The sequence below is a fragment of the Hemitrygon akajei genome, chromosome 2 (genome assembly GCF_048418815.1).
Source record: "Hemitrygon akajei chromosome 2, sHemAka1.3, whole genome shotgun sequence".
NCBI classification, from domain to species: Eukaryota; Metazoa; Chordata; class Chondrichthyes; order Myliobatiformes; family Dasyatidae; genus Hemitrygon; species Hemitrygon akajei.
The window spans coordinates 32900978-32926335 of record NC_133125.1 but is presented as its reverse complement, the minus strand read 5'-3'; the positions used below and the strand labels follow the sequence as shown (position 1 = coordinate 32926335).

The 25358-nt window shown below is 40.3% G+C and overlaps 1 protein-coding gene across 2 annotated transcripts in view; it reads right to left on the bottom strand.

Annotated features, from left to right (window-relative positions):
• Positions 1-380: 380 nt before the first annotated feature.
• The window catches only part of lmnb1 (lamin B1), a 46535-nt gene continuing 21557 nt past the window's right edge, over positions 381-25358 (bottom strand). For both annotated transcript variants that reach the window (XM_073069738.1, XM_073069747.1), the window contains exons 3-12: positions 21322-21478; positions 18866-18991; positions 14858-15028; positions 13646-13771; positions 13067-13287; positions 9517-9742; positions 9325-9429; positions 7149-7268; positions 6508-6612; positions 381-1096 (exon numbers count right to left, since the gene is read on the bottom strand). In XM_073069738.1, the coding sequence (XP_072925839.1) occupies positions 1055-1096; positions 6508-6612; positions 7149-7268; positions 9325-9429; positions 9517-9742; positions 13067-13287; positions 13646-13771; positions 14858-15028; positions 18866-18991; positions 21322-21478 (1399 nt within the window). In that variant the 3' untranslated portion in view covers positions 381-1054. The remainder of the gene's footprint in view (positions 1097-6507; positions 6613-7148; positions 7269-9324; positions 9430-9516; positions 9743-13066; positions 13288-13645; positions 13772-14857; positions 15029-18865; positions 18992-21321; positions 21479-25358) is intronic.

Below are 25358 nucleotides of genomic sequence, written 5' to 3'. Positions count from 1 at the left end.
GACTACCTGGGCACTCGGAGGAGACTCACGTGGTCCCAGGGACAGCGTACAAACATTCTGACAGGACATCAGAATTGAACTCCAAACTCTGATAAAACAAACATGAAGGTAAATTTCCTAAACAAAGGAATTGTATTTATATGGTTTTCTTTATCCAAGTTTTCACTAGTAAGCAGATGTTATTGTTGCCTCTCTCCAGCCAGAAGTTTGGAGTAATCCAAAAAAAAAAATCAGCATGAATATTAATTGCAAATGCTTTAGTTGTCAAAGCTTTTCAATCATCTCCTACCAAATTCCCATCACTGTACTTAACCTACAAAGCCTATAAATCTTGAAAAAAATGCCATCAAGTTCACATTCAAATTTAGAAATACTCAAGGAACTGGTAATGGTGCCAATTTTATTCAAAACTATTTTGATATGCCTTGAAGTTTAAAGATCCAGATTCAGCTCCAGAAAATAACAAGTTTTATTTATATTTACCATGGAAACTCAAGTAGGCCACCACCTAATTAAAACGTCTGCATACCATATTCCCCTCCACTAAAAGGGTACACTACAAACAATTTTTCAAAGGTTTTTTGTGGTACATTTTGGCCAACCTAGCATTAGCAATTTTTAAAAAAGACATCAAGATTAATGTGCTGTTCTATTTATAAATTTACAAGTCTTCACCAAAAATGCCTTTTCACCCATTTCCTGCTATAGATTTTAATTCAAAGTCAAGTTCACACTTGCAAGCTGCCCAAGATGACTCTGGTTTCTGCAACTACACAAATTACTTTTCATTGGTTTCATCTGTAATCAGGTTCAGATAAACATCTTCTGTAGTTTTAAAAAGTCATTCACATTAAGTTTTGTTAAATTCTAGTCTTTGCAATGTTCTAAAAATGCTCAGTAATAGTATAAAAAAAGACCTGATCCATGTCATGTGTACAAAAGGAAATGAAAATATCTAAAATACAAAATACAAAAATATTTTGAATTTCTAAATATTAAAAGTTTAACATAGGCAGTAATAAGTTTTTGAAGACGTGGTCTTGGAAGATGCTGATCACATTATTGCACAGCTTCTGTTAGCTGCTCTTGGATCTCCCTAAAACACAAAAAGAAATCAATGAACAATTTAGTTTTGGTGAACTATAAGAATTCAGAACAATTTGATTTTTTTCCACTCCAGATGAAAATTAAGCAAATAATTTGCAATAATGGCAGGGAGACTGCATTTGGTATTATCTAATTAAACCAAGGGTATTTAAAAAGCTATCAGCACATTCTACCATTGGAGCAGCATTATTACAATAGATATGATCCTGCTGAAACTCAAAAATGCAGTGGTATATAGCTTCTAATTCCATTTGGTTGGTGGGTGGTGAGAAAGGTGAACATCAGATGATTAAGAGCAGCATTGTAGCGGTTGTATGTGAAGGCCAGTTCATTAGGTATGTTTGAAAACTGAGGGTAATAGGGTCTTTGATTAGTAAAGATGTCAAAGGTGACAGTGATGGCAGGAGAATAGGGTTGGGAAGGATAATAAATTAGCCAATGTGGACTGGTGCAGCAGGCTTGATGGGCCAAATAGCCGAATTCTGCGGTCTTAAGGATTACTTGAGGAACATGTGCAAGCATGTCACAGACCCAAACTTATATCAAATCATGGCAGAAAGGGGAAGATATAAATCTAGTTAATTAAATAATGAGGAACAGTAACCATGAAACTACCAAACTGTCAAAATCATTGGTTGACAAATAGCCTTTAAGGAAATTTTCCACCACAACTTGGTTTCACCTATGTGCAACTCCAGACTCAAAACTCTGGTTTGTCCTTCAGTGGTATAAAAATTCTGTGTACTTGGAGCTCTGACCTACACAGCTAATGACTTGGTGGTGCTGGATTAAACAGGAATGGCCCAAACCCCTGCTCAAACAGGTAGAGATAATGCTTTGAATAACCTATGTCATACAATGTCAATGATTGTGCTCTACAATTCACTCAGGAATTTACCAATATGATTTTCACTGCAACCCAGTACATGTGACAATAAACTAATTTCTAATGTAGAAACTAAGGGCACAGAATGCACTGTTGGGACATTTCAATACCCATCAAGCCTGGTTTAGTTAGTAGCACCAGCACTACCACAAGGAGGATACTGCAGTCAGACAGGATATGCTGCAGGTCACAGTGAACAGACACAAGTGATAAAATCATTTGACCCAGTCCTTCCCAAATCTATCTGGATATACAGTTATTTATTGGATATACTGCACAACCTCACACTCAATGTCAACAAGAGGAGAAATTGATTTTGGAGAGTCCTCACGGTGGGCTCTGTGGTTGAAAGGATGAGCAGCTTCAAGGTCTCAGCATCAATCACAAAGGAAGCATTTCGACAAATGTACAGTGGAGAGCATTTGGACTGGATGCATCACAGCCCGGTATGGAGCTTCCAATGCCCAGGATCACAAGAGGCCACAGAGGGTGTAGACTCAACTAGATCCGTCATAGTATAACCCCCCGCCCCCACCCCGCGCCATGACAATCATTGGGGATTTTAACATGAAAGTGGATTGGGGAAAACCAGGCCAGTACTGGACCTCAAGAGAGAATTTGTAGAATGTCTAAGGGAGGCTTTTTAGAACAGCTTGTTGTTGAGCCCACTAGGGGATCGGCTGTGCTGGACTGGGTGTTGTGCAATGATCCAGAGGTGATAAGAGAGCTTAAGGTTAAGGAATCCTTAGGGAACAGTGATCACAATATGATCGCATTCACTTTGAAATTTGAGAAGGAGAAACTAAATTCCAATGTGTTGGTATTTCAGTGGAATATGGGAAATTACAATGGCATGAGAGGGGAACTAGCCGAAGTGGACTGGAAAGGGACACTAGCAGGAAGGACAGCAGAGCAGCAATGGCTGGAGTTCCTGCAAAAAATGAGGGAAGTACAAGCCAGATATATTCCAAATAAGAAGAAATTTTCGAATGGAAGAAGGACACTACCGTGGCTGACAAGTGAAGTCAGAGACAAAGTAAAAGCAAAAGAGAAGACATACAAGGAAGCCAAAGCTAGAGGGAAGAAAGGGGCCTGGGAAGCTTTCAAAAACTTGCAGAAGGAAACTAAGGTTATTAGGAAGGAAATGATGTATTATGAAAGAAGCTGGCAACTAATATCAAAGAAGATACTAAAAGCTTTTTTTTAATTAAAAAAAGTATATAAAGGGTAAAAGAGTAGATATAGGACCAATAGAAAATGACGCTGGAAATATTGTAATGAGAGACTCAAAGGTGGCAGAGGAACTGAATGTGTATTTTGCATCAGTCTTCACAGTGGAAGACATCTGCAGTATACGGACATTCAAGAGTGTCAGGGAAATGAAGTATGTGCAATGAAAATTATGACTGAGAAGGTGCTCAGGAAGCTTCTGGACCTGATGGAATGCACCCTTGGGTTCTGAAGGAAGTAGCTGGAGAGATCATTAACAATGATCTTTCAAAAGTCGACAGATTCTGGCATTGTGCCTGATGACTGGAAAATTGCAAATGTTACTCCACTATTTAAGAAGGGTGGGAGGCAGCAGAAAGTGGAACTATAGACCTGTTAGCCTGATATCAGTGGTTGGGAAGTTGTTGGAATCGATTCTTAGGGATGAGATTACGGACTACCTGGAGGCACATAACAAGACAGGCCAAGCCAGCCTGGTTTCCTGAAAGGAAAACCCTGCCTGACTAACCTACTGCAATTTTTTTTATTGAGGAAATTACAAGCAGGTAGGTAAAGGAGATGCAGTAGATGTGGTGTACATGGGTTTTCAGAAGGCCTTTGACAAGGTGCCACACGAGGCTGCTTAGCAAGATAAGAGCCCATGGAATTACAGGGAAGTTACTAGCATGGATGGAGCATTGGCTGATTGGCAGAAAACAGAGAGTGGGAATAAAGAGATTCTATTCTGGCAGACTGCCAGTTACCAGTGGAGTTCCACGGGGTCAGTGTTGGGACTGAGGCTTTTTACGATGTATGTCAATGATGTGGACTATGGGATTAATGGATTTATGGCTAAATTTGCTGATGATACAAAAATAGGTGAAGGAGCTAATAGTGTTGAGGGAACAGAGAGCCTGCAGAGAGACCTAGATAGTTAGGGGAATGGGCAAAGTGGCAAATGAAATACAATGTTGGAAAGTGTATGGTCATGCACTTTGGTGGAAGAAATAAACGGGCAGACTATTATTTAGATGGGGAGAGAATTCAAAATGCAGAGATACAAAGGGACTTGGGAGTCCTTCAGTAGGATACCCTAAAGGTTAAACCTCCAGGTTGAGGAGTCAGTTGTGAAAAAGGCGAATGTAATGTTGGCATTCATTTCTAGAGGTATAGAATATAAGAGCAGGGATGGGATGTTGAGACTCTATAAGGCACTCATGAGTCCACACTTGCAGTATTGTTTGCAGTTTTGGGATCCTTATTTTAGAAAGGAAATACTGAAGTTCCTGGGTGTCAAGATCTCTGAAGATCTAACCTGGTCCCAACATATCGATGTAGTTACAAAGAAACCAAGACAGCGGCTATACTTCATTAGGAGTTCCAAGAAATTTGTCGTGTCAACAAATATACTCAAAAACTTCTACAGATGTACTGTGGAGAGCATTCTGACAGGCTGCATCACTGTCTGGTATGGGGGGGGGGGGCTACTTCACAGGACCATATAACAATTACAGCAAGGAAACAGGCCACCTTGGCCCTTCTAGTTCATGCCAAACGCTTACTCTCACCGAAAGAAGCTACAAAGGGTTATAAATCTAATCAGCTCCAATTGGGTACTAGACTATAAAGTACCCAGGATATCTTCAGGGAGTGGTGTCTCAGAAAGGCAGCATCCACTATTAAGGACCCCCAGCACCCAGGGTATGCCCTTTTCTCAATGTTACCATCAGCTAGGAGGTACAGAAGCCTGAAGTCACACACTCAGCGATTCAGAAACAGCTTCTTCCCCTCTGCCATCCGATTCCTAAATAAGACATTGAACCCAATCTACTTTTTCTTAATATACAGTATCTCTTTTTTTTTGCATGTTTTAATCTATTCAATATATGTATACTGTAATTGATTTACTTATAGAAACATTCTGAATGTTAAAAGGCCTGAACAGATTAGATATGGCAAAGTTATTTCCCATGGTTGGAGAGTCTAGGACAAGAGGGCACGACTTCAGGATTGAAGGATGTCCATTTAGAACTGAGATATGGAGAAATTACAGGGTGGTAGATCTGTGGAATTTGTTGCCACAAACAGCTGTGGAGGCTAAGTCATTGGGTGTATTTAAGGCAGAGATAGATAGGTTCTTGATTAGCCAGGGCATTAAAGGGTACGGGGAGTAGGCAGGGGAGTGAAGATGACTAGAAGAGTTGGATCAGCCCATGATTGAATGGTGCAGCAGACTTGATGGGCTAAATGGCCTACTTCTGCTCTTGTATCTTATGGCCTTTGAGGATATCTATAAAAGGCAGTGACTCAAGAGAGTTGCACCCATCATTAAAGACCCTCACTATCTGTGACATGTCCTCTTCACATTACTACCACCATAGACAAGGTACAGGAGCCTGGAGACACACACTCAAATCCAAGTTACCCACCCCCATTCCATGAGATTTCTAAATGACCCATGAACACAACCTCCTTATTTTTATTTAAAAAGAACACTATTTCTGTAACTTAGTGATTTTTATCTTGCATAGTACTGCTGCCACAAATGAAATTTCATAACATATGTCAATGATAATAAACTGGATTCTGATTCTTTATGAGCACTGATCTAACAAGACTTGCAAATGCACATGGGAATCATGAATCTTCTGAAAGTGTAGATATGCTCAAGGAAAACCACAGCTGTTTGCACATCAAGAAACATGCACGATACTTGTCACGTAGAGGGAGTAAAAAGTGCAGATAATGTAGCACCAGAAGTTCTAAACTAAAATGATCTAAAGGTTGCTACTCTCTTAACAAAATATTTAATGCTGACCAGACAAGTGTCTTCTGGAACAGGATGTCCTCATGCATATTCATCTCACAGAATGGGGAAAATGCTTCAAAATACAGAGCTGACAAAAAGTTAACTTACTCTTTTCCTTGGTAATAATGTCAAGATTGACAATACCAAAACCTTTCTTAAAATTTTCCATCTGGAGAAAGCAAGCACTAGATAAATATTCAAAGGCCAAAGTTCCATTGTATATTTCATGTCATTTCTTCCTCCCTTCATCAACAGTATTGCTGATCATGAGAGCTTGCAATACCTCTAAACATTCGGTTAACTTCAAGGACTTGTCCGACAGGGAGAACATCTCCCAATATCACTCCATCATTACAACCTATGAATCAGGGTTCAGTCACCTAGACATTCGTTCCATTAATGATGTAACCTGAAACTTGGCTTCATCAGCTAATATAACCACAAGTATTCCTCCAAATTTCCATTGCAAGATTTCAATTGTAAGAGGAAAACATACTTGTTGATGGAAAAGGTCTTCATCTTTAATCTCAACTTCTTCCTCCTCCACCTCCTCTTCCTCTGGTGGAGTAGTGGTAAAGACTGTAGTTCTCTCAGCCACTTCCTTCAAAGAGAAAGTAGCAAAGTTCATTTCCAAATGTGACTTATAGTATCAAAAACCACAGATTTATAGAGATACAGTGCAGCGTAGGCCCTTTGAGCCACTTCGCGCAGCAAACCCCCGACTTAATGATGGCCTAAAGACCAATGAACCTACTAACTGGTACATCTTTGGATTGTAGGAGGAAACCAGAGCACCTGGAGCAAACCCATGCAGTCACAGGGAGAACCTACAAACTCCTTAAAAGGCAGCAGCAGGAACTGAACCCAGGTTGCCTGTACCGTAAAGCATGGTGTAAACCACCATGCTAAATTCACAGTAATCCACATTCTACAAAGAAAAATCATGTTCTCTACCTTTTCAAAGATTGCTGTCAAATGACTGAAGCACCCTTATTTAATTGTACACACTACCCCATTTCAACACCATGAGACAATAATCTACGTTCGTATGAACATGACATTTCCCATTCCTTTCTATTTTTAAAAAACGTGGTACAATTTTGCCAAATTTCTCACAGTAATCAAAAGAAACATTACCTCTCCCTGAGAATTCCTGAGGGTTACTTTCACGTCTGCCCCTGTGCCCCAAGCTTTTTGATTCTTCCAGATCAGATTGCTTGGTGGAGTAGATGCTACACCAGCATCAGCAGCCCAGATCTAAAATGATAAAATCATCGATAATTAAGCACAGGGCATAAAAAGGGTATTGGGAGTACAAATACAAAAATCAATGTTGAAACTCCGACCATAAATATCATAAACTCAAACCTAGTATTAGGCATTTCTACAGGGATGCAACAGAAAAGTAGATGTAATACAATGATCAAACTGTGATCTATGCAACAACACATCATCTAGATGGGGCTAGAACTACAAGGCAATGGCTAACAACAACTTACGAAGAGCACAAATTTCTTAATGAGGCTGAAGCGTGCTCCTACACGGGTCCATAAAATAAATAAGAGAAATTCTGCAGATGCTGGAAATCCAAAGCAACAAACACAAAGTTCTGGAGGAACTCAGGCCAGACATCATCTATGGAAATGAATAAACAGTCTACATTTCGGGCCAAGACCCTTCTTCAGGACTGGAAAGGAAGGGGCAGACGACAGAATAGACTAGTGGGGAGAGGGGAAGGAGGAAAAGTAAAGGCAAAAAGATGCTGTCATGTGCGTAGGGAAAACAAGTGCCTGGAGAGAAAGGAATCTAATTGGGGAGCAGAGTGGACCACAGGAGCAAGGAAAGGAAATGGGATTGGGGGGGGGGGAAAGAGAGACCAGGGGGAGATGGATAGGCAGATGAGAAGAGGTAAGAGGCCAGATTGGGGAATAGAAGAGGGGAGAGGGGGGAAAGGTTTTTTTAAAAAAAGCAGAAGGAGAAATCGATAATCATGACATCAGGTTGGAGGTTACCCAGACTGAATGTAAGGTTTTGCTACTCTAACTCTGAGGGTGGCCTTATTACAGCACAAGTGGCAGCTGTGGACCGATATATTGGAATGGGAGTCAGAATTAAAATGTTTGGCCACTGAGTTCCACCTTTGAATTTACTTCCATAAAATAAAGTTTAGTAACTGCTCAAAAACTTTTCTACATGGAGAAGACCACAATTAAAATGACAGTCACGATGGATTAAATAAGGAATTCAGAAGAAATTGTTACTCAGTAGTGCAAGCATAAAATAATGAGATTAACCATAGGTTTGCACTTGAGAGAGGCTAGATAAGCATAAAAGATGGTGGTGACTGAAGTGATGAATACCAGCAAAACTAGTTGGGTTTTAAAAAAAGCCTAATTGTACTATATGCTACATGGGATTTTGGAAGGTGTTTCAATTAATATAAGGTGATACAGATCATTTAACAAGATATATTTTAAACTTCAAATACAACTACTGGCAGTCAGTAACCAGCAAACAACCATGCACTCAAACCTTCTAATTGGTTTGCAAAGAGTCATGACATTGTCTATTGCTAGTTTGCAAGTTGTTTAACTATGAATGGCCTTTCTTACCAAACTATGCAAAAAGAATGTAAACAGCCATTAATGTCACAATATATCTAACCAGCTAAAACTATTCTACGAGGGTAAAGGTTCTGCAAGGGGTATGCAGTAAAACACACGAATTATGGGGCAACACACACACACACAAATATTGAAAGAATTCAGCAGTTCAGGCAGCATCTAAGGAGAGGAATAAAGAGTTGACATTTCAGGCCAAGACCCTTCATCAGGAACCAACTAATGGGTATTAACCAGTTAAAATGTGATTCAAACTGTCTTGCCTCCACAATAGTCTAAATAATCCAATGCCCAATTTAAATGAAATCTGTATATCAACCCTAGTTGACAAAAGAGAAGTTTAAAGGGACCATGCACGAAAAAGTGTTCTTTCAAATTATTATCTGGGAGCTGCCACAGCTATCAGAAAATAATGGCTTCTTTTGTGACTGGTTATCCAGACTGTATACACACAGAGCACCTTTCTCCAAATGCAGCTTTAAAATCAAAACGAATAGTCTCTTTTACTCCAAAAGGAAAGCCTTCTACCATAAATCAGACATCTCAGAATTCACTGGTTATTGATTGTAATCAAGCTACTGATATTTAGCATCTCCACTAAAATATTTTTCCCATCGTCCTATTCCTTTACACTTCAGAGGTAAAACTCACTCTTTTTCACAGCACTTCAACAAGATTCTTACTGAACTTACAGTAGTGGTCTGTCCAGCCTTCAGCACATACTTAGTAGTAAACTTGTAAGAGGCAGTTGTATCATGAATCTTTCTGATCAGCTCCCAGCCACCCATATGTTGATCCTATTTTAAGAAAAAATATCAGTACATAAAAACGTGCACCTAATAAACCCTTTAAGATCAACCTACCCCCACCCATCCACCTCCTACCTGTTCAGAATTGTTCTTAAGGCGTATGAATTTGCCATCTACATCCAGTTCCTCGATGACGATATTCCCAGTGGCAGAAGCATGATGGCAAATGCTAACACTACTGCTGGCCTCAGACTCTTCAACATCAACACGCTTTCTCTTTCCACGAGCTGTGCGGACACTGCGACTTGATGTGGCACGAGAAACGGTCACGCGCGAAGATGGACTTGGCGACAACTTCAATCTGAAAAGTAATGTTTAGAAAGCACCTCAAAATGCTCCGACGATTTATATGATACATTGTTACCACTGCCAACTGCAAAATTCTTCAGATGATTCAACACAATGAATGTACTAACTCAAATGTTAACCTGCTTTATTTTATTTAGAGATACAGCATGGTCACAGGCACTTCCAGACCAATGAGACCGCACTACCCAACTCTATCCATGGGACCAATTAACCTACGAGCTAGTACATCTTTGGAACGTGGGAGGAGACCCACAGTCATGTGGAGAACATACAAACTCCTTAGAGACAGCAGAGGAAATGAACCTGGGTTTGTGATGCCTTAATAGCATTGTGCTAATTGAACTCCATGCTGCCCTAACTATTCCAAGATTAATTTATTCATGATCATGTGTGTACTCTAACAATGAAAGCACACAGTCCTGGTACTATGTAAAATGTATTCAGGCTTGGCTTGAAACGAAACATGGTTAAGACTGATGTGGGGAATTTAGAAAGTTAAAATTTAAAAAGTAGGCTCTCTAGGGTTGTAATCTGAGGATTACTCCCTGTGAAACTTGCTAGTGAGTATATAAAAATGAGAAGATAGGACAGATATATGCATAGCTAAAGAATTACTGTAGGAGAGAAGGCCGAAGACCATAAGTTATAGCCAAACAGGAGGGGAACCACTATTCTTGCAAAGGGATGTGTTAGGGATTTAAATTAACGAGGCACGAGATAGTACCCAGAATCCATGTTATGGCAGCAAGGAAGATGAGGTGAGGGTGAATCCCCACGAGCCTCCACATTCTTCATATCATCATCTTCAACAGGATCCTACCACCAAATTCATCTCCCCCCCCCACCCCCACACTCTCTACGTTTCAGAGACTGCTCTCTAACTGCCTCACTTATCCCATCCCACTGAACTCCCTCCTGGCACTTATCCCTGCAAGGAGGACAAAGACAACACCTGCCCCTTTAGCTCCTCCCTCATCTCTATTCAGGGCCACAAATGGTCCTTCCAGGTGAGACAACACTTCACCTACAAATCTGTCAGGGCGCTCCTTGGGTGGATTCCTCTACACTGGTGAAACCCAAAAGTGGGGCATCTTCACTCCACCCACAATAGGCAGGATTTCCCGTGGCCACCCATTTTAATTCTACTTTTCATTCCCACATGTCAGGCCATAACCTCCTCTACTGCCACTACAGGGTCACTCTCAAGTTGGAGGAGCAACACCTCAGAGTCCATCTGGGTAGCCTCCAACCTGGTGGCATGAACAGGTTCCCCCCCCCCCCCTTCCCCTTCTCCCTTTTTTCATTCCCCATTCTGGCTCCCTCTTACCTCACTTGCCTATCACCTGCCTCTGGTTACCTTCTCCTTCCCTTTCTCCAATGCCTACTCTCCTCTCCTATCAGATTCCTTCTTTTTCAGCCCTTTACCCTTTCCACTCATCACCTCCTAACTTCCCACCACCCCCCTCACCTGACTTCCTCTCACACCTCCAGCTTATGCTCCTTCCCCTCTAGCCCCACCTTCATATTCTGACTTCAATCCCCTTCCTTTCCAGTCCTGAAGGGTCTTGGCCCTAAACTTCTGCTGTTTATTCCTCTCCATAGATGCTGCCTGACCTGCAGAGTTCCTCCAGCACTGTGTGCATGTTACCCTGGACTTCCAGCGTCTGCAGAATCTCGGAATAAGGACAGAAAGGATATACAAAGAGACCTTGTAGTGCATGTTCATTGATCCCTGAAAATTGTGAAACAGGTGGATAGGTAATGAAAAACATACATGGATGCATGTCTTCATAGGCAGAGGCACTGAGAATAAGAATTGATACACCACTTTGCAGTTAGTACACAACACTGGCTGAACCACACTGTTATGTTTAGTTCTGATTGCCACACTAATGGGTGTGGTAGCAAGAGAAAGTTCAGAGAAGATTCACTAGGTATCGCCAGGAATGTAGGTTCGGTTACAAGAACTGATTGGGTGAGATTATTCTCACTTGAAGCTAGGAAGCTGAGGAATAACCAGAGGCAGCAGTGAAGGCAGATAAAACTACAATAATTAAAAGGCATCGGACAAATACATTGATAGAAATAGGAACAGAAGTTCACGAGCGTAATGCAAGCAAACTGATCAGTGTACCTAGCCATCATAATCAGTGTGGACAAGATGGGCTGTAATGGTCTGTTTCTTTGCTGTATACTTCTACAATTCAGTGTGACAGAGAGCAAGACTGTAAACCAGATAATACAAATCACTGAATAGTAACAGGCCTCGGGGACTGGCGACTATATCAGTATGCATCTACTTTCAAAACAATTCAAATCTGGAAAGATTAAAATGAAAATAGTTGTGGATGGAAATATATTCTAGTAATTGAGTCACATAATACTTTCAACCTCATGCTGAAACTACATAGGTGAATCCTCAATTTTAAGAGGAATTGAAAATCTGAACTAAAGCGAAAATGCCAATGGTAGATTAAGTTTAATGACTCATTATGCAAGGAATGCTAATTTACCCTGAAAAAGACACTCAAAAAAACAGAGGAAACAGATACCATTCCCAAAAAAGGGTAGCTTAGGAAAATGCAGTGAATAGGATAGCTATATGCAAGCTCAGCAAGCTTGAATAACAGGGTCATAGAGAAGTACAGCACAGAAACAGGTCCTTCAGCCCATCTGGTCTGTGCCGAGGAATTACCCAATTGTCTCCATTCACTCTGGTTACATCAGTACTCATTATACACAGTCACAAAGTAAAGAATAGAGAATATAAAAAGGCACGTAGGAAGAAAGGCACATTCAGAAGTATGCACACGTGAGCAAGTTCCCTTATGCTGCAACGTCAAATGATAAGCATCCCATTAACAGCAGAAATCATAAAAGCTCCTGGAAAATTCTACTTGCCCATCCTGTTCAGATGGGAACCTCAAGCATCTTAACCAACACCTTGACATGGTACTTTGCTTGCAGAAGCTTTCTGAAAATTAAAGATTCCCAACAGGAGAGGGACATCAAATCAAAGGAAGATCATCAAGGGTATTTAAGATGCCACTTTCCCCATTTTATTGTAGGAAGTAAATAATAGGAGACATTTCATAAAAATCCAATGGATACCTATCAGAGATTGTGCTTTTTCCTGCAAAATACCACTTAAAGCATGGGACTTAAACCGTAGTAAATAAAGTGTGCAATAAATAAATGGAAATTTGCACTGGGTAGATGGCAGGAAGTAAAAATATGGCTTCCCAAGTCACTTTTGAGAGATTACATTTGAAAAGTATTAAACATGTTACACATTTAAGATGAAACCAAAGGTTACCTTTCTTCTTCACCCTCCAAGAGTTTCCTGTATGCACTAATTTCCATATCCAAAGCTAACTTGACATCCAAAAGATCTTCATATTCGTTTAGCTGTTGTTGCATCTGTGCTCTGACTTCAGCCATTTCTTTCTCCTTTTCTAGCAAGAGCCTTCGATTTCCATCTTTTTCTTTTTCCAGAGATTCTTCCAACTCCTGGACTCGTTCTTGCCACATTTTTGCCTAGATGGTGGTGGGGGAGGGGGGAGAAGAGAAGGAAATGTGGTTAACATTGTTGTTTAACATTACTGATAAAGGATTCAGAAGCTTGAACACACATGCTACCAGACTAGAGGACTATTGTTATCAGGTTCTTGAACAGACCTCTTGCAAGCTTGCAAGGCCTGATCTGCCACTCTACGTGGCATGGCCCTTGCACTAGTTTACCTACACTGCAACTTCCTCTGTAGCTGCTACACTATATTCTACATTGTTTTCTTTTATTACCCCAGTGTACTTGGTACAAACTGCCTGGATGGCAAAAAAAATGGCATCTCAGCACACGTGGCAATAATAATCCAATAACAACACATTGACTTACATTTTTTTGCAAGCTTGATAACTGAGTGCTGAGGTTCTCTATTCGCATGTAATTTTCCTCTAGCTCCTCTTCAGTTGCCTTGGCCGACTTGGTGTTCATCTCCAAAGCAAGCTTTGAATTTTCAAGCTGTTAAAAAGAACGTCAAAATTTCAGTACTTGAAAGAAAAACTGCTTCGAGTTTCGGACAATGTTGTCAATTTATCCCAAGATTGACCGCCATGATTATATAGATAAACAAGTAAGGCTAAAAAGTATTTTAAATACGCTGATAATCTGAAGAAAGAACATCCAATTACTAACGAGGTCAGGCTAAAGATCTCCATTATTGAAACAATAGATTCCTCACTCAAATTTTAGCATTATTATTTATATCAAAAAATAAAAGAATAAATTTTCAGTAAAAAGGATGGCTCTTGAAGTAGATTTTCATGCAGTTAATAAAATGTGAGCATTCCAAAGTCAAAATATGCACTACATCTGGTCACCATATAATTATTCTAAAGTTCAGCGACACAAGAAAAACAATACTACTGAACTACTTTATCATTACTTCTCCATTTCTGGTGCAATTGCCCATCTGCTACAGCGAGGATTTATTTTGTGCTATTTGATTACAAAAAGATGCCACTAACATAGCAAAAGGACCCAATATTCTTCTATACCTTTCAAATTCACATGCAAGTGTCTTTTACACTTTTGATTGTACCTGCCTCTCCCATTTACTCTGGCAGCTCTTTCCATATACTCACTTCACTGTATGAAAAAAAAAATCCCTTCAGCTCTCCTTTAAATCCTTCACCTTTCATCTCATTCCTCTCACCCTAAACCTATGCCCTGGGAAAAAAGACTCAACTGTGACTCTCATGATTTAAGCCGCAGTAAGGCTCCCCTCAGCATCCTTCTATCCAGGGAAAACAAGTCCTAGGATATATATAGTTTCTCCTAATATCTCAAGTGTGCAGGCCAATAAAACACCTGATTTTTTTCCACTGAACTTTCTCCATCTTAAATCATATCCAAAAGATGTTAAATCTGAGAAAAGTTTTCTGTAATGTACATTACTCCCCCACCCATAGTAACACACACAAAATACTGGAGATCAGCAGGTCAGGCAGCATCTATGGAGAAGAATAAAGAGTTGACATTTTGTGCCGAGGCCCTTCAACAGGACTATCCTATCTAAAACTTGCTGCAAATGAGAGTTTTTATTACCTTATTCTGGAAATTTTTCTCCAGTTCTTCTTTATAGACTTTCACCTGTTGATCATGTTGTTCTCTTAATTCTTGTAGAGCTTGGGCCAGTTTATGCTCATAGTCCACCAAGCGACCTGTATCCACTTCAACCAGACGGGTCTCGTGTCTCTTTTTAGTTTCTTTGATTTCCTGGATTTTTTTTATTTTGAGTGGGTGGGTGGGGTGGGGAGAAGAATTCACCAGAAGCATACAAATTATTAAGACAAAAGAAAACTGAAATTCACATCTCAATCAAGCTTGAATTTTATTAAATAAACCTTCAACTTACAGTAAATTAGAATACAATGGAATACAAAATGAGTTGTTCAAATAGCTTTGAGCAATGAGGAGGAAGCCCGGACTTGCTTCGATGAGATTTACATTACAAATTACAACAGTGAAAGTCCAGGAAATTTGATTTTAATTTCAGAAAAGTGTAAGAAGATTCACAAGAAAAGCCTACACATTGCTTCATGCTCGGTTTTTGCCAAGTTATACACCCGTAGCTACTTGAGCTCAAATTTGAGCAAATTACCACACGTTGCTTCACTAAGCCAACTTTCCTACCTCAGCTACTACATCCCCAATTCTCCCTAGCCAAGTGACCATTGCTCAACTTTCTTTTCCAATGGCAGAAATATAATCTATCCATTAAAAAAAATCATAATTATTAAGTTTCCATTGTTTTAATTCTGGCCTTCCACCACTCTTCCTACTTCACCCAACGCCATCTTTCATTGCACGAGTATGAGACTGAGGGAGTGAATTTCCACCAGTAGCTTGCAAGTCCCTACCAACTAGAAACTTAACAGGCAAGATGCAGAGTACCCTTTGTACATAGATGCATATCCTGTATCCCAAGATATTCTGCAACAACTTGCCAACTGCTCCTCAACCTCTATAAAGAATAAGGAGGAAAACATTAATTTAGGAAGTCTCCAAATCACATAACTTACTGTCTTGGAGATAGGTTGTCATTCCTCCATAACTGATGCAAACAGATCCTAGAACTGCCAGGATCCAGATGTGCAGCTTGGAAAGGATCCTGCATGCATTAGTGCTCCCATGCAGCTATTGCTCATCCTACTTGGTGGCAGAGGTCATGAGTCAGAGTAGTTCACAGTAAATTTATTATCAAAGTACAGTGAAACCCTGTTATGATGCGATCATTTGGGTCCATAAAATGCCATCGCGAGAAAAGCAGGTTCACACTAAATCAGGGTTCAAGAAAATCAGTGTTCAAACTGACCCAATGTTGACCTAACATCCTAAAACACACCTAATTTCACCCTATTTGACCCGTTTTTTACATGTCTACCTTCTGGCAAGTAAATTACCTTTGAATTAAAGAATTCCACAAATAAATCGTTGTTACTATAGAAATTAAAACAAATTAATTTTTAGTAATGCTAACACGAGGAAATCTGCAGATGCTGGAAATTCAAGCAACACGCACAAAATTCTGGTGGAACGCAGCAGGCCAGGCGGCATCTATAGGGAGAAGCACTGTTGACAGTTCAGGCCGAGACCCTTCCTCGGGACTAACTGAAAGAAGAGATAGTAAGAGCACTAAACGCCTGTTGAAGAGAAGATTTAAACTTCTTCAGTGCAGGCATCACTGGAAGAGGCTTCGCAGTAGTGAATTTAAAAACGCAAACACAATGAAATCTGCAATTGCTGGAAATTCAAGCAACACGCACAAAATTCTGGTGGAACACAGCAGGCCAGGCAGCATCAATAGGGAGAAGTACAGTCGACGTTTCGGGCCGAGATCCTTTCAGTAAAGCTTTTTAATACAGCAGGGAAACAGCAGGGTGAGTGAGATTTGCCAATCATGAGCGGTTTTAACTTGTGTTCCAATCTTGTTTACAGAAAACATCACACAATCTTTGCGTTGTCTGAATCCCTCACGTCGGTGGGCATCATCTTTGCTAGCCAGTGTACGGTCTGGGATCATCTTGTAGCAGGTCTGTTTCGTCACAATTGTACACTTGTTCTTCCACGTAGCCCCCTTCTTCTAAGAGTTTTTTGTTCAGCTGGGTATTCGCTGGTGGCAGCACTGTCGGCTGAGCAAATTTCTCCTGACAATAACACTTGAGAAATCCCGTGACGGCGTTTAAACCGGTCTAGCCATCCATTGCTAGCTTTGAACTGTGAGGTTTCTCCGTTGATCTGCTTGACAAACTTTCAGCTTGAGGTTTGAGAATAGGACCAGAAATTGGAAAGCCTTCTGAGTGAGTTTGAAAGAACCACTCGGACAGGGAGTCATCGAGGCTGACATCTTTGGCTGTCTTCAGGCGTTTGGCTTTTAGTCCTGCTTCTTCAACTTTGCAAAGCAACGTGCATAACGTTTCTTCGTGAGACTTCCAGCCACAAAGTGTTGATTCCAGTATCCCGAGGTCTCAAGCAACTTGAGTTTGACTTTTAGTCTTGATCGCGTCAAGTGCGTGAAGCTTATCTTTCACAGAAAAAGATTTTCTTTTCCTAGAAGTTTGTTCTATTTTCAGCAAAAAAAAAGGTCCAATGACTCACACAAAATGCTGGTGGAATGCAGCAGGCCAGGCAGCATCTGGTCGAGACCCTTTGTCAGGACTAACGGAAAAAAAGATAGTAAGAGATTTGAGAGTGGGAGGGGGAGGGAGAGACCCGAAATAATAGGAGAAGACAGGAGGGGGAGGGGTGAAGCCAAGAGCTGGGAAGTTGATTGGCAAAAGGGATACAAGGCTGGAGAAGGGGGAGTATGGATTGACATGGACATGGATGGACAGGACATTAATGAGGCCATCAATTACATTTTCTATCACTAACCAACTGGCAGGCAATTACCTGCATTAGAATTTTCCTTCTGAATGAGACAATTGGCAATTTTCCACATTGTTAGTTGAAATTGTACTGCAAGAGGTAGGCTGGAGACACAACCTGTTCTGGAATACACACTTTCAATAGTACACCTAGGATGTTATTTGGCTTATTATGTGGCTGAAATTGATCTTATGAACAGGTGCAACTCAGAAGGAAACAGCTGATCATGGTTGTGAATGCTTCAGCCTTACCTTTAGAACTCAAGTTAGGCCACACCATTATTGAGGATGGGAGTACTCTTGGAACCACCTCCTCTCATTAGCCGTTCAACTCTTCATTGATATTCACACTATTAATATATTAACAATATTCCTGTCAGATGCCTGTCTTGGCCCAAAACATAGATGCAATCACAAGTAAACGACAGTGGTGTGCTGTCCTTAGGAGATTAATGAGGTTCAGCTTATTAAACTCTAACAAACTTTGCAGGTGTATATTGAAAATGTCCTGACTGGTTGCATCATGGGCTGTAAGGCAATTTAAATGCACAGGAACTAGTGACCTTTGCCCAACACATCAGAGGCACAACACTGCTAGTGTCTCCAAGAGGCACTGCCTCAAGAAGGCAATATCTATCAAACATCCAATAAACATCCCCACCATCCGAGCCACGACACCTTTTCTGAAGGTGGGCAAGAGGTACAGAAGTCTGAAGTCACACGTCACCTAGTTCAAGAACAGCTATTTCCTTCCAACTTTTCAGTTCTTGAACCTACTGACAAAACCCTATTCATTGCAGATTAGAGTACTATGAACATTTTGACTACTTTGAACTAAAATGGCTATTTTGTTCAAATTATTTTCTTGTAAAAACTGTGTAGTGTGTATGTTTTCTTATGAATGCTGCTTAGCTGATGCCATCAGCCTGTGATACTGCTACAAGTAAGATTTTAATTGCACCTGTGCACACATGTACTTGTGTATATGACAATAAACTTGAATTTGACTTGCATGTAGGACTGCAGAGCTGTCATCTGATTTGACCATTGATGACTTGACCATTGACTGAAAATACTGTGTTCTGCCTATTGTACAGTGCTTTCTTTCATCCCTCTCAATTAAATTTCTTTGATTTCAAATATGGCAAAATCTTTTTTTTTTGCAAGCAATGGATGACGTCCTTACCTCCTCATATACATTTTTTCTGAACTCAAGTTCTTCTGTGAGGCTTTGACAACGGTTTTCAAGGTCCACTCGCAAAAGTGTTTCATCTTCAAGCTGTTTCCTCACAGCAGCTAAAGAGACTTCCAGCTGCAGGGAAGATCTTACTTTAATCATTTTTTAAAAATGCTTCTACAAAAAGATTGCAAAATTACTAGTGTTCATTTCAGCACATTTTCTCAAATTCCCTTCAAAATAAGAGACCACTCGGAAAAGCAATTCCATCAAGTGCAATCCCAACCTTGTACACATTTCCCTTTTCTTTCTTAAATGCTCATTAAGTGATTCATCTGCCACATACAAGTCATTTACATTAGTCTAACACTTAGCATGTCTTTGCAATGTGGGAGGAAATCAGAGCACACAGAAAATCCCTGTAGTCAGAAGTGGAACCCACGATGTCTACATTAGTGGTCGCCAACCAGTTGATAGCGATCCACCGGTCGATCTTTGAGACTTTCCCAGTAGATCCCGGAAAAAAAATGAAAAATAAATACACAAATACATTATGCCTGATAAACTTCTTGATGCAAATATGTAGTAACTTCTACTTTGAAAAAGGATCACTCGGTAACTTCATGCCCAAAAGGAACAACTTAATCTAGACGGTAAAACGATATTCCCATACAGAAGTTTTCACTAATGTGCATCGGGCAGAAAAGACCAGAAGGAAAACCCCGCAACCCCGGAAACAATCTCTCTTTACAAACAGTTTTCTGTAGCGGGAGTATTGCTATATTACCATGATCCTAATTGGTATTAAATTCTTATAATACTCACATTACAACCCTTCTCCCACTTTAAATTCCAATATTCCCCAAATGTACAAGAAATGGGAAACAAAAATAGTGGTGTCAATAGCTTGCGTACCCCTGAAACTTATATTAGTGTCTCAGTAACAGTTTACCAATACCAGGAAAGTTGAGGAGCTGAAATCGGGGTTGAAGGCCCAGCAAACATGCTGCACAGAGGACGTGGATCGACAAGTGCTAAAGGACTTGTCACTCTGTGAATATTTTTTCACGACAGTTTGTTGAATCCCTGGATGTAATGCAGACAGCTCAGCTTGTTGTATTTGTCAGAATGGCTTTCCAGGATTTTACAACAAAGGAGGACCTGCTCACTCTTTTGCACTTAAAGGAGAGAACAAGAGGCGAGGATATTTACAATGAGTTTTTTTTTAAAATGTCCGTGAAAATGACATCCCCATTCATAAACTGGTGGCAATTACTACTGATGGGGCCCCAGCAATTTGCAGTGTGCAAGTTGGTTTTTATAGCACTGTGCCGTAATGACCCTGATTTTCCTGACTTCCTGGATTATCACTGTGTGATTCATCAGCAGGCCTTGGCTGGGAAAGTCGTGGACTTTTCTCATGTAATGACACTGGTGGTCAAACTGATAAACTTGATTCAAGCAAAAGCACTTCAGCACCGCTTATTCAAGGCGTTATTGGAGGAGCTCAATGCCACTATGTCCTGTTTGATATACTAGTTACAGTGTTTTCTTGGTTAAATTAATTTGAAAGTTTGACAAAAGCATTTTGTGTAATTAAAGTACAATTAGCCCAAATAAAAGGCCTCAAGTTGGAAGTACAATCTGAGCTGTTGTTTCTCTAAATGATTTAGTCGGTCGATCTTGCCTTTCACTAAGGCAGAGGTAGGGGATCTTGGGCTTAAAAAGGTTGGTGACCAGTAGTCTACATGAAAAGTACTGAAAGTCAGGATTGAAACTAGATCCCGCAGGATGCTAAACAAAAATACTACCTACTGCTGCCATGTTATATTCAAAACAATATGTTTTGGAATAGCGTTCATTATGAAAGTAATATAATGTTTTGTTAAAATATCACAGGCGACTTGAGAGAGACAAAAATTGGGCAAAAGGTTATTTATGGATTACTTCAGCCAAGAACCTGCACAAGCAAATTACATAAACTTAAGGCAGTAAACATTTCTGAGGCACTCACTGTTTGGCAGATCATTTTAAGTGCTTCAAAACAGAATTTTTCTACTCACTGATTATTCCTTACTGACCAAGTTCTAATAAAATGGTGGTGGTCACTGATCATTTAAGCACAGGCTTGAAACACATTAAAATAATCGAATGGGGGAATAAAGGGTAGCTTAAGCCTCCTTGACCAATAAAATAAACACAGATTTTCTGCTGCTTTAAAATTAATTTGAAAAAAAGATTATCACAAGCTGCATGTCCCATAAACAAGAAAAGCTAGGACCTTCCTATCCAGTACTTCATTCCAAGACGAAGGGTGTGAAATTAAGAATGCAGCTTTTTTAAAAAAACCATGGAAATGGAGAAAAAGATATGTGGCCACCATCCAAACTAAACTTTAACTAAATGGAGTGGAATCCAAAATATTTCTCATACCAACGATTTTTTTTCTTGAGTTGTAATGTTACCTTTGAAAGACGTGCTTGCAAATCCTCAACTTCTTCCTCGAGGGCCTCTTTTCCACTCAGTGCTGTAGAGAGGCTAGCTTCCTTGGCATGAAGTGCACTTTCAAGATCTTTGACATGAACCTGCGCTGCATGTAGATCAGATTCTTTTTTGGCAAAGCTGTTGCGAGACCAGAGGGGAGTGTAAAAAAAATCATCCCGAAAATCAAAAGCTAGAACCAGTGCTTGGTTCATGTCTTAGCAAATGTACACCAACACACAGCCTTATCAGGATATAAAGCTTACTTAACATCAAACAAGTTAACTCTTAAATTAAACATCCACTTGTAAGTTGTGTCGAAGTAACTGTCGTCAACAATAATAAAACAACTAAAATAACTGGGCCCAGAACGCACGCATTCTTACAGCTGAAGCTTTCTTTTTACTTGTGCGCAAGGGGAACAGCATGGGCCCTCGTTACCCACACCATTCTGAAGTCAGAACAGAAAACAGCTATTTTTTTCTAATATATACAGAATTGGCTCATCAGTTACAGGTACTGATTATTGTAAATTGTATATATTTCAATTCCTTACTCACAAGAGCTATTACCATTCACAATAGCGGTGTTGAAGTCAATCAAAATGTCAAGCAGACAGCTGATGACACTACAGAATCATCAGCCGAGACTCAGCTTTAAGTACACACAGTCTATCTGGTCTGTAGTGAGCAAAGAGGTCTCCAGCAGTCTCATTTCAAAATGTCTTACTTGACTACAACTGCCCCAAGCTATCTCTATTTTGGAAACTTGCACCTGTGGAAGTTGCAAAAGGCAAAATGTTGTATTTAGCACTGGCAGAATTTTTAAAAATGCAGTACGGTTTCATTAAATGTTAAAACGTCAGCATAAACTGCTTGCTATTTATGTGGGAAATTAATCAATTCCAATTCACATTTTTTATCGTCTTTCATTTGCTGTCTAACTACAACATAGTAAATATTTCAGATTCTATCAGAAAAGTAAAAATAACTTAAAATTCTTGCCAATACTGTCATTTGTTAACATTAATTTCACCCAATCATACTGGTAAGTACCCTGCTTTCTTGCCGTATAATACACCAGCAGTGGTGACGGTTGGTAAACCCCAATGAAGCTGATGGAAATGAAGGATATAAAGGCTAATGAAGTAAAAGACGAAGACTAGGCAAATTACCCGTTTTGTCTGGGCAAGTGTCAGAGATAACCCAGGTGAAAGATGGTGGCAAAAGGGAATACTATTGGCAAGTGGTGCTTGAGAGCAAAGAGCAGAACCAATGTAGTAGAGTTAGAGAGGGGTGCCAAGAATATTTTTAGAACATGAACTGCTCCAGACAAAAAGATAAGCATAGCTAGGACCTCTGATCTGTGTAAAAAGTGGAGAAAAATTAAAAGAGAAGCTGTTAATGATAAGAATGTGGTTTCCTAGTCTAATTAAGTGTTAGTGGAGCATCACTGGTTGGATTTTCATTCCAGAAAGATCTTCCTGATGGGGATGAATGTGTATAGAGACTGGATGTCCGTGGTAAAGAGGTGGTGGTTGGGACCAGGAAACTAATTGTTATCAAAAGAATAAAGGGCACGAAAGGTGTCCAAGTCCACTCCCCTGACACTTCACAGATTCCTCCTTGCTCTCCCCTCCATTTCTTTTGTCTGCAAGTACCATTCTCTCTGTGGCTCCCTGGTCTGTTCTCATTTCTTCCTTCTCACCTTTTCCTACTCCCTGCCACATTCTCCTGCAACTGTAGGAGATACAACACTTATCCCAACATCTCCTCTCAAACCACCATCCAGAGACTTAAAGGGCCCTGCCAAGTGAGGAAAAGATTCAAGCGCACCTCATTTACTACCTTAGATAATTGCAAAGCAGCCTCCCGTACACTGACAAAACCAAGATTAAAATAGAGACAATGTTGAAGAGCACCTGCACTCTGCCTACATCAGCCAAATTGGGTTTCCAGATGAGTCAATTCAACCCCCCTTCCCATACTAACCTGCCTAGTTTCGGCCTTCTCCACTGCCACAGTGATGAGAAAAGCAAAACTAAGAACACTACCTCAAATGTCGCTAGGGTGCCTTACAACCCAATGGTATGTACACTGAATTTTGCAGTTTCAAGCAATACATATACCATGTTCCTTTCCCATTCCAAACAACCCTCACAGGTTCTTCCCCTTTGCTCACATTTCCCATCCATCCTCTGCTCCATTTACCCAACCTCCTATCACACCCTTTCCCCACACTGCTATAGTACTTCTCTTCCCTGTCAGCCCCAGACCTGATGCAACCCAAAACATCAATACATCCATTGAGCCTCTACAGATATAACCTGACCCACAGTTCTTCCAGCAGTTTAGTTGTGCACAAACCTTCAGATGCCATTCCATTGGGACAATTCTTTATATAATGTTAAAAAAGCATGTAAGATGCTATTCACAGTATTCAATGTTTTTCTTTGTCTACCCACAGTTGTATGAAGCAGACTGCTCATTCAACTGTTCAGGATGACAGAAAAATTCTGCTGCAAAAGACTAGGTTTTAATTGCAACTACAACTTTCTTTAGCAGAAGTTACTTCAGTGTAAACTGTTCCCTCAAATCAAACCCCACAAAGCATGTGCAGGCAACTGACACTCCCAAAATCTTTGTTTTCTGGCTTTTCCAGTTCTGAAGCCTGTTCAGCAGGTCTGACCAACAGTAGCTCCAAATGAATACTTCAACCAAAATACAGCATTGTTATCACAGACAAGAGAAAATCTGCAAATGCTGGAAATCAAACACACACACACACGCAAAATCAATGCTGGAGGAACTCAGCAGGCCTGAGTCCTGATGAAGGGTCTCAGCCCAAAATGTTGACTGTTTGCTCTTTTCCATGGATGCTGCCTTAGCCTGCTGACTTCCTCCAGCATTGTTTCATCTTTCATGATTAGAAACTTTCAATGTCATAACCCTAAAAAAATTGGTTTTACTGATTACATAGGAAACACTGTATTTAACAGAGAACAACACACACAAAATGCTGGTAGAACACAGCAGGCTAGGCAGCATCTATAGGGAGAAGCACTGTCGACGTTTCGGGTCGAGACCCTTCGTCAGGACTAACCGAAAGGAAAGCAAAATGTAACAGACAAGGTAGCTTATCTTGAACAAACATTTGAGATTGCTAACTTTCCAGGCAGGGAAGGTTCAAAGTAAATTTGTTATCAATGTATGCTCAAGGGTATTGGTGTTTCCATTCTAGGCTGTGATGTAGCTATTCAATATGCTCTCTACCACACATCTATAGAAGACAGCAAAGAGTTTCAAACACAAAGGGGAGTGGGTATGAAGAGAAAAATAAATTATGTAAAGGGGTGGAGAACAGATGCAACCAAAATGACAGTGAAATAGTACAGTGACTTTTTTTTAAATTAGATCCTTCAGACTCTATGTGACGAGCAATGTTTATTCACAAAACCAGGTAACAGTCAGCGGTCATGAGTTGACAACCTCATGAGATGGTATTAATGACACATCAGCAATTGTTTGTTGTCATTTGTTTGATGTCTGGTGAAGTCATGGTCCCAGGAAAAGCAAGAGTTGCCAGAAAATATCCAACTTTTCTCCCCCGCAGGGTTTGTAAGAGCTCCATTTCTAGCAAAAGCCTGGTGAGTTTTAACCCAACATCGATCCCAGAGGAATCAAGTGTTAAAAATTGAGAAGCTAGTTATCATGAGCGAGGTTAACAAAAAAGATCCAGACAAATTAAACAGCCTGTGGAGAGGCTCTGAAGATCAAAGGAATTAGATCGAGGAAGGAGCAGCTTTTCCTCCCAAGATGTGAGCATGGAAGCACTGAGCTCTTGAAGCCAGTGTCACGGTGATTGGTTTTAGACACAGATTTATCAGCAAGAACCACAGTTTCATTCTCAGTAATATCCAACTCTGCTCTACCTCAGACAAAAGAGACTAGATGCTGGAAATCTGGAGCAGCACACAAAGAAAAACTGCAGAAGCTCAACAGGACACACAATATCTGAGGAG